This window comes from Tupaia chinensis, unplaced genomic scaffold (genome assembly GCF_000334495.1).
Source record: "Tupaia chinensis unplaced genomic scaffold, TupChi_1.0 Scaffold000234_1, whole genome shotgun sequence".
Lineage (NCBI taxonomy): Eukaryota > Metazoa > Chordata > Mammalia > Scandentia > Tupaiidae > Tupaia > Tupaia belangeri.
The window spans coordinates 3,219,816-3,230,123 of record NW_006159712.1 but is presented as its reverse complement, the minus strand read 5'-3'; the positions used below and the strand labels follow the sequence as shown (position 1 = coordinate 3,230,123).

Below are 10,308 nucleotides of genomic sequence, written 5' to 3'. Positions count from 1 at the left end.
AAAAAACTCTCAAAAAAAAAAAAAAAGAAAAAGGCTGCCAGAAGTTCTATTAGAATTTTAGAAACGAAGTCATTGGACTCATTTCTGCTCCAATGAACAACATACATATTTGGAATGGTCAGAAATACTTATCTGTATAAAAACAAACTGTCCCAAGTAAGCTATTTCTTATCCTCTCTGTATTTAAAAAACAAGCTTATAGGGCCAGCTAGAGGTATGGTGGTCCAGGTGGTGCCATCTCATACGGCAGACTGTGCTGTCCTATTCCCAGTGTGGCTTGAAAACCACTCTGGGCATGTGTGTGTTGGGCCCCAAAATCTCTAGAGGAGAATGGAGGAGACAGGACTGCAGTATGGCCATTCCCCCTGGGGATGCTTTTCCACTTTCCCTCATTCTGTTTCTCTCTGGCGAGTTAGCCCTATAGCTAACTAAAATAGCAATTCTTTAAAAAGTCCCCATTCAGAAAGTTTTCATGAACACACCATACCATTCATTCTTAAGTAGTTTTAGAACAGCAATGTCCAACACCAGTCACTACACACGTGATTATCCTGTGACATGCAGTTAGTCCAAGTGAAGATGTGCTACAGGTAAAGTACACACTGGTTATAAAGTCTAAGGACAAATGGGCCAAGTATCTCCTAAGTAATTTTTTGTAATGAGTATATGTTGGAAGAGTAACATACTGTATATACTGGGTTAAATAAAACTTGGGATGGTCCAACCTATGATTTTTCAACCATACAATGGTGTGAAAGTGATATACATTCACTTAAAATTGTGAATTCTCATCTGTTCTCAGGCTAGCAACGCTGGGTGGTGGCAACAAACCACAGCTCCCAGGCAGCCACAGACACACGTGAACATCTGGGACTCTATGGTGCACTATGTTGTCGGCGTACTTCAGATACTGTGTTTTCAGATCCCGTCACTCCTACCAACATGCCCACTTGTAACTTGGGATGCTTTCGACTTAGGCGAGGTTTACACGACACAGCCCCATTCTAAGTGGAAGAGCATCTCCAAAGTGAACTGTTTTCAGTGTGCTTACTTAAAACAGACTGTGTACATGGTTCCCATTTTATTACTATTAGACAGCACTGTTCAAGAACAGGCTTTGAGGCATTATGCTGCCTCCACATCAAACCTATTTCCCAGAGCAGTATGCTTACAGAAAATCTGAGATCATAAGAACATTGAAATCTTGGCAGCCTTCACAAGTTCCTACTTACCACTCCAGTAATTCTAGGTTGCAAACAGAGAAGCTAAGAGCAACATTGGTGAGATGGCTGTTCACTTCACATACATTTTTTAGCAGGTAGCTTCAGTTTGAGGACAACATAAATCAATTACAGTCACTATGACTGAACTATCTTAAAACAGATTTTGATGACACTGTTTTTTCCCTTAAAGACTGCCCTACATCAATAGCTGCTAACAGAGTTTGCCACAGGTATAACGTTTGTAGTTACTATCATTTAACAAGATTCTCTTCTGTACAGATCCTCAAATCAGAAACTTTTAACACAAACTGACCCAGTGACATTTGGCTGAAATATCTAGTCAATACAATGAAAATATTAAAGGAAAAAAACATGAAGTCTTTGTAGGTTTTGAAAGGACTACTAACTCACAGACTTCAAAGTTCCAAAATAGTATAAACTCTAAAAAATGATTTATGTGCTTTTCTCCCTAGTCAATTCCTACTATTCATATATTCATATCTTTAGGTAAAGAAAACCAGATTTTGAATGTATGAGCACAAACTGAAATCTACACGGAGAAATGTCTTTATCAAGCACCTCTTACAGTCTAATGAAAATTGCTCCCTCCTGGGCCAAACTCTGATCTATAAAAAGATATAGTAATACTTCCTTCATGCAGTGTAAACAGTTTCCAAACTCTTCAAGGTACTTCTAGTACTGGTAATTTACAGAGGTGAATTTTCCCCAAAGTCTTTTTTTCTTCCTAAACCTTAAGCAATGGTTATTTGAACAAATTCACTGAACTTCTGGAGCTCAAAATGTTACTGTCACTGTAAAAACCAGAAAGGTTCTGTAACATTGTAAAACACAAATTCAAAATGGCGAATACATTCCAAGGACTTACAAAGTTTGGAACTATAATGCTATTATCACCAGGGTATGAAACACTGATTGTTTTATAATTCTGCAATGCCGCCTCAGACTCCCACGAAGTTGCAAAATAACATTTTAGGTTTCCGAAACATCCACTTGGAGAACAGTCTTTAGCTTGGATGGTTCGTATCTGATAAAAAAAGATGATCGACCAAGTCTGGGCCTGAGATCAATGTGGTAGAGAAAAAAGCACAGAAATCTTCAATGTACTCAAACCACATTCCACTAGAACAGTCCAAGGACCTTATTAGACAGACTCCCAAATAGGAAAGTAAAAGCCTCTCATTTTAAAGTAACATTAAACATTTTAACATATGCTACCTAACATAAAACACAAAATGTAATGTTACCAAGCATGTGGATTTTCCAGGGTTGATGTATTAATTCAGGCTAAAATTTAACAGTAGTACTTCAATGAAAATATGGCATTTGAGAAAAGTTATACCTCTGGGGAAGATCGCATAAACATGCTTTTGGGGGTGGGGGGATAGGTTAGAAGAATTAAAATAATAATATTGCTGGAACATTTCTAAAACCTCATAAAAATTATCATCTTTGATTGCCATTTCAGTAATTTTTGACACAAGATATGTCCATTCACTAGTAACCAAAACACACATAAACAGATTTGTAACAGATACTTGAAATCAAATATTTTTTAAGCTAAACAAATATGTTAGACTTTAAGATTTGTATTTGAGCATACAGTACTGCAAGTGGCTACATAAGATGAATAGAAAACCTTTTGGAAAGGAAGCTCAATAATAAGAGGCTGTATTGCATGTAAGGATTTAATACTGGCTATATACAACAGGGAAAGCATTTCAGTGAGAAACACTTCATATGTTACCAAGCTCTCTTTTCATATGGCAACATTCAGCAGCTCACCACTCTGACACTTCACATCAACAAGAATAGTGCTTTTATCCTTTGGTTCCCAGTGACAAACAGCGGAGTAATAATGCCTCTGGTTCAGTTCCTCTTGGATGACATTAGGAAAAAGAGACCTGATGCTTTAGCTGAAATTTGGTAGCCCAAGAAGTGCACCAACTGCTCCGAAGTATCCCTGTGTAATTTTTAAACAACTGTTAATGTAGAATAGCTTTTGAATTAGCATGCAATATTAACTATTTCTTTGGGGGAGAGGTTTTTTTTTTTTGCTATAGGGCGCGTGCGCTCGCCAGACAGACAGAGAGAGACATAGAGACAGAAAGCGAGAAATCATCCCCCAGGGGGAATGGTCACGCCGCAATCTCTTCTCCTCCATTCTCCTCTCGGGATCTTGGGCACGCACACACACGCGCCCGGCGTGAGTTTTAAGCCACCGGGTCTGGGACGCGAACCACGGTCAACTACGTGGGAGTCCAGCGACATAGCCATTACGCTAACTGCTGGTTCCCACAGTATTCACTATTTATTAAGAACACACGTTTATGTAAAATTTGTTCAGTAACATTTAAAAATCTGTAATTCTGTGTTGTTATAAAATTTTTTTTAGTCTCTTTTCTGTACACATACATCTTAGAAATAAACTGGGTCTCTGGAAAAGTCATGACATATTTTTCTGTTTTTCTATGCATCATGATTTTTCTAAAGATCCTATATATACTTATATATTTAAATGTTTATTTAAGTTTATTATTTTTATTATTATTACAATAATTTGATCAGACTAAGACAGAGAGAGAAGGTGAGAAAGTAAGCCTCCAGGACCTGAACCACAGTCAGTCATGTGGGAGTTATAGCATCTTAACTATCACACCACTTGCTGGCCCCAAAATATGTATTTTTCAAGTGTGGCTTCAGACACTAAAGCTTTCAGGACTTACATAGCCAATTCCGAACCCGCTCCCCTTTACTCAATAAACAAACTCCCTGCAACTCTGCCTCTCTCATTAACTGCACAAGCACACTTCACTCTGAAAGCAGTGATGAGATATGGAAGCTTGGAAGAGTGAATACTTTGAGCCTCTGTTATTAATTTGTAGTCGTTGTTGCTATAGGGTACATGCACATGCCAGAAAGAGACAGAGGGAAAGTGAGAAATCATCCCCAAGAGGGGATGGCCATGCCACAATCCCTTCTCCATTCCCCTCTTGGGACTGATCTTTGAATCTCAGAGGGCCTGTGCTTTGGCCTAAGAAGTTTGAGGGACGTGAACCCTGAATGGGAGCTGCAGCGGACTGAGAAAGAACAAGAGAAAAAAAAAGCGGGGGTCAAGCGGACCAGGCGTCTCTGACGGAGATGGCCGCGGCACTGAGCTGTTCTGCAGTTACTTCTTTCATAGGGAAGGGCAAGTCGGATATTATCCGTGACCGATTGCAGCTGTGAGGTATCTTGCTTCTCGTGGTTCTCTCCTGGCTTTCTCTGACAGTCACTAAGCTTTCTGGAATCTGCACACAATTCTCTTATTTCCAACTTTGCCCATGGTTCGTTTTCTTGTATGTTCTTTTTTCAGTATGCACTGCCATGCGACAGTAGAAGACGCCTTCTTCAGAGCTTTCTCTTGCCCTGTAGCGTTAGCCCAATGGCCATACCTACTTTAAAGGTTCCCCCCTAGATCTGGCTGCTCCCTGCAGGCCAGGTGAGATTCATTCCCTTAACCACGAGGCTATAGACTCCGCACTGGAATTTATTCTTAAACCTATTTTCCCCTATTCCTTTACTACATCTAGCTAAATTCTGATCTGAGAAGTTATCAGACCCGGTGGCTTGCTTTCACAATACCCACCCCTGTTGAAATGGAAAAATAATAATTTTTAAAATTAAGTAAATAATTTTTGAGGGGAAAAAAAAAAAGAAAAGAAAATCACAGTGAGTGCATGTGCTCTCAAAATCTGGACAGGAGGAAGAAACAAAGAAGGAATTTGTGGCATGACCACGCCCTGTTGGGAAGGATGGTCTCCCTTTCTGGGGCCAGCAAACATGCCCTGTGGCAATCAATCAATCGATAACTAAATAAATTACAAATACTAATGGTAGTTACTTCTGGTGGTAAGGTGAGGTTGCAGTCAGAGAATTAGAGAATTTTCATTACTAACTGATAATTCTTTGTATTGTTCATATTTAACATTTGTACCCTCAGGAGGAAAACCAGAAAAGAAACAATTTCATGAAACAAAAATACCCACAAGTATATAAGTAACCCAAGTACTTGAGGAGCTTACAGACCTCAGAATGCTCTCTAGTTCAGAACAGTGAAACTCTGATCTTTGTTTGTTTTTTTGTTTTTAAAGAATTACTTATTTAAGTTTATTTATTCTTATTTTAATTTGACCTGAGAGAGACAGACCCACAGAGGGAAAGAAAGTAAGAAAGTAACCAAGTCTGGGACTCAAACTGTGTTTGGCAATGTGGGAATGTCCAACACCTTACCCACCACACTACCTGCTGGTCCAGAAACTCTAACCTTAATGGGATGCCTACCAGGTTATAGTAACTTCCCTTCTCCAAATGAAATTTTAAAAATCAATATTCTAAATACTGTATACTTTCACTTTTTATAAATACAAGGTACAACTGTCCACTATAACTTGTATATAAAAGCATGTTGTCAACATTCAAGAAACACTATTTTTCTATCATACCTCATGTTCTAGAAACAATGCTTTCAGTTGACCCTTAGACCAATAATCCAGTGCATATGCCAGGAGTTTCATTGAGAGAGTATTGACACGTAAAAAGTTTCCAACGAAGACAACTCTGTTTATTTTCTGAAAGAACAAAGAAAGTGGCTTGTAAAAATTATAACGAAACAGATTTTACAATCCAAAAAGCTTACAAAATCTATATTTAAAAATGCAAACAACGTTTTCTTTTCTTTCTTTCCTTTTTTTTTTTTTTTTTAAGTTTTTGCCATAGGGTGGATGTCCCCACTGGGGAGAGAGAGGGAAGAAATCACCCTCCAGGGAGTACAGCTAGTATTTTTTTCTTTTGGGAGAGGTTTTTGCTATAAGGCGCATGCACTCGCCAGGAAGACAGAGACAGACAGAAAGACAGAAAGTGAGAAATCACCCCCTGGGGGGATGGCCACCCCACGACCCCTTCTCCTCTCAGTATCTTGGGCATGCATGCACATGCGCCCAGCGTTGAGTTTAAGCCACTGGGTCCAGGACTCAAACTGTGGTAGACTACATGGGAGTCCAGCGACATAGCCATTACGCCAACTGCTAGTCCCTAGTTTTTTTTCTTGAGAGAGATTTGTGATAGGGGCGCATGCTCTCACAGGGAACTAAGAGAGACAGAAAGCAAGAAATCATCCCCCAAAGGCGAAGGCCACACCACCATCCCTTCTCCTCCATTCTCTTCTTGGAATTTTGAGCTGGCACGTACATACACTGGCACCTGCTGTGAGTTTTAAGCCACCAGGTCCAGGACTCAAACTGCAGTCACTATGTGGGAATCCAGCAATGTAACCACTATGCCATCTGCTAGTCCCAACAACTACTTTTTATTAGTATATACTACACTACAGACATAAGGCTCCATAATACCGAATATTTAAAAATTAGTTCTGGACATGTCATTATACAGTTATCAAAACCCATAAAATATGTAACATTGGGCCAGCAGACGGCATGGAGCTTAAGGTGGCTGGACTCCACATGGCCCACCACATGGTTCCAGTGAAGAAAAACACTGGGTGCATGTATATGCATACCCAAAATTCTGGGAGGAGAGGAATTACGTCATGGTCAACCGCCCTCAAAGGTTATACCAAGTTAAAAAAAAAAAACAAAAAAAACAATGTCATGCAAATATGGACTCAAAAGAGAGATACAAATAGAGAGCTGGACAGGACACCTACTCTCTCTATGCATCTCTCTGGCAAGTGTACCTGCCCTACAGCAAAAACTTCAGAGAGAAAATTCTGAATTTAAACAGAATTCAGAGGCTCTGCATGATTGCTGTCTCCGCTCAAGTCTCCCCCAAATATTTGCTTCCATATCTGAGTTCCCTCAGGTCCCTCCAATTACCCTGTAATCCTTTCTCCATTTCTCTTCCTTTTTGGGATTCTGAGCAGGCAAGCGCCCACGCACACACACACACTCTCACACACCCAGCATGTTATTCAATCCACTGAGTCTGGGACTCAAACCAGGTACTCAGCATTGTGATACTCAGCTGCCCTGACCATGTCCTGGGCTGGCCCAACTTTCTTTTAACTACCTCCTTACTCACCAACTTGTCTGCCTCTCTGACCTAGTTCCATTTCTCTACCTTATTTTAGCCTTAAAAAAAAAAAAAGGGTTTATAACCTAAATACATACCAAACAATTTACTAATGCATCACTAGAATTAATGTAAGCTCCATAAAGCCAGGAATCTTTATTTTCTTCATTAATGTATCATACCCCAAGTGCCTAAAAGAATGCCTGCACATAGTATTCTGTAAATATTTACTCAGTGGATAAATACATGAACGGACAAATGAAGGATCCCTCATAAAGAAACTTCCCAGTACATTAAAGTATTTGAAACTTACTAAAATTCAATGGGCATAAATACATGAAAATAGAATTAGTCAGGTTTCACATGCTGTTTCAGCCAACTGCAGACTGCGCCTGACAGTGGTTCTGTAAGAAAGCTACACCATGTAGCCTACATGTATACCATGTTGCCATCTCAGTTGGTATTAAGTATATTCAGTCGGTTTTCCACAATAAAATAAGCTAGAATTGGATTTCTAAGAACAAATGCCCATGGTTAAGCAACACATGACTGTTCTCTTTCCCACAAAAAATTCCCATGAGATAGCCAGAGTAGTAAATGCTTTTCACTCTTGTTACAGCAAGTAGTAAACATACTCAAATATCACGTGAAGACCAAATCTCAATGCCTTCATAGCCCTGTACAATGCTGCTTGATCCATATGCAACAAGGCAGCACTGTAAAGAAGCCGAGGGCAGTAAGAAAACTTCCAAGTATTTCACTAATGAAATGCAACAATGAAAAATGCTTTTCATATTACCTCAAAATGGCTTATACTTAGAAAGAATTTTAGACAGAGAGAGACATAGAGACAGAAAGCGAGAAATCACCCCCCAGGGGGGATGGTCACGCCGTAATCCCTTCTCCTCCATTCTCCTCTCGGGATCTTGGGCACGCACGCACACGCGCCCGGTGTGAGTTTTAAGCTACCGGGTCCAGGACGCGAACCGTGGTCAACTACATGAGAGTCCAGCGACACAGCCATTACGCTAACTGCTGGTTCCCGTAGGTTGTATATTTCTGAAAAGGTTTCTGAATGAATACAAAATATAAATATCTATTTGTCCTATTCCAATAAATAATCTACTTTCTTTGAAGGTAACATCAGAATTGGGTAACATATACACTTAATAAGTCTTGGAATTTAATGGGATAGATCTTAACCCTAGAGCCATCCTTAAGGAAAACAAATACTGTTTGAAGATGTACATAAAATTCCAAGTCACAATTTTTATATAGTGTTTCTTTACCTCATTAACAGCACACATTCGTGCCACAGAACCAATGTTATTGGTGATAGTGACTAAAGTAGCTCTTGCCAGATCTTCTTTACTAACAGATTCTCGCTTCTCCTTATAAATCATATTTCCAAAACTGCAGATAAAGAAAATAGAGTCAAGTCTGCTGATAATAAACAACATTTCATATCTTAGCAGATGTATATATAATCATTTACAAAATAAAGACATTGATAATATAGAATGATTTCTAAGATATATGGCGATTTTATAGTATGTATGTTATAGAACAGTATACCTTGTATTAAGAAAAGGGAAAAATAATAAAAACATGGAGAAATATACTAGAAGGATCCTTAATTATTCAAGATTTATTTTAATTATTTAATTTATTCTTTCATTCATTCATTTTGTAACTTGACAAGAGAGATACACAGAGAAAAAGTGAGAAAGCAAGCTACCAGGTCCAGGACTTTAACCATGGTTGGCCATGTGAAAGTGTCCAGCACCTTAACCACCATAACACCTGCTGGTCCCCAAAAATAGCTTCTTATAAGATACATTCAGAGTAAACTTAATGTATACTTAATTTTAAACCTACATCAGTATTCACAACTCAGATAAGTTAAGTATTCTGAACTGGTTAAGTAAAGCAACCTGACATACTGCTTTTCCAAAAGCTAAATGAACAGTTTGAAATACAACATGTTAAACTTACCTAGATGCTACAGCCCAGCCTGGTAGACCAAATCTTTCATAATCGCCTCCATAAATATCACGGACCAGCTTGTCAGCATGGGTGCTGTCACCTTTGGATGCCATTTCAAGAGCCTCCTCAAAACTTTCACAACCAGTCAATAAACTGCATAAACCCAGAAAGGTACCCCCTCCAAGGCTAAAGAAAACAAAAAAACCTTGCTAAGTTGCATTTATACACTGTATTTTTTTTCCAAAGTAAAAGGGCATTTATTCAATAAGCACACAGAACACATTACTACTGGTAAGTGCAGAAATAGTAATGCAAAGAAAGCCAATCAATCAATCATTTGGTAGAAACAACATAAAAGACAGGAGGGGTCTTTAATTTATAATTGCTAACAATGACAAAAAAAAAAAAAAGTGTATTCGAAAGGAATAAATGTCAGGTTGCCCTGTTGTACAGAAGTTAAAAGCTGTGCTTTGGATACCAGATGCCAGCCACATGGTCAACAGAGGTTTTAATCTCAGCCCACAGGCATGAAAAACAACCCAAGCTCCAGTACATGCACCCAATATCCTACAGGGCAGAGATGAAGAAATACAGGAAAAGAGACTGTGGTGAGACCACACTCCACTGCAGGGTGGGGTGGGGGTTCCTCTCTCTGGCAAGCATATGCGCTTTCTGGCAATAATAATTTTTAAAAGAAACGAACATTAAAAGAACCATATATTTAAAATGAGAGAGTCTGTAATTTTAAATAGTTTCCAATAATTCTGTAAATGGCATATTTACTTGGACTGACAGTTTTATAATTCTACATAACACATTGACACTTAACATAACCTAGACTGCAGGGCTGGCAGGTGGCATGGTGGTTAAGGGCGATGAACTCCCACACAGCAGACTGTGGTTTGTGTCCCTGACCTGGTGGCTGCTTTCTCGCTTTCCCTTTCTCTCTGTTTCTATCTGGTCAAATTAAAAAAAAAATAACAGGAACCAGCAGGTGGCATGGTGGTTGGGC

General features: G+C 39.1%; 1 protein-coding gene and 1 non-coding gene across 3 annotated transcripts in view; both read right to left on the bottom strand.

Moving 5' to 3' along the window:
* Positions 1–193: 193 nt before the first annotated feature.
* The window catches only part of PANK3 (pantothenate kinase 3), a 28,741-nt gene continuing 18,626 nt past the window's right edge, over positions 194–10,308 (bottom strand). For both annotated transcript variants that reach the window (XM_006148366.3, XM_027771829.1), the window contains 4 exons: positions 9,306–9,482; positions 8,600–8,723; positions 5,726–5,851; positions 194–3,204 (listed from right to left, as the gene is read on the bottom strand). In XM_006148366.3, the coding sequence (XP_006148428.1) occupies positions 3,154–3,204; positions 5,726–5,851; positions 8,600–8,723; positions 9,306–9,482 (478 nt within the window). In that variant the 3' untranslated portion in view covers positions 194–3,153. The remainder of the gene's footprint in view (positions 3,205–5,725; positions 5,852–8,599; positions 8,724–9,305; positions 9,483–10,308) is intronic.
* Positions 7,980–8,041, bottom strand: MIR103A-1 (microRNA mir-103a-1). The gene has a single exon (NR_129372.1). It is a non-coding gene; the product is annotated as a microRNA mir-103a-1 (primary transcript).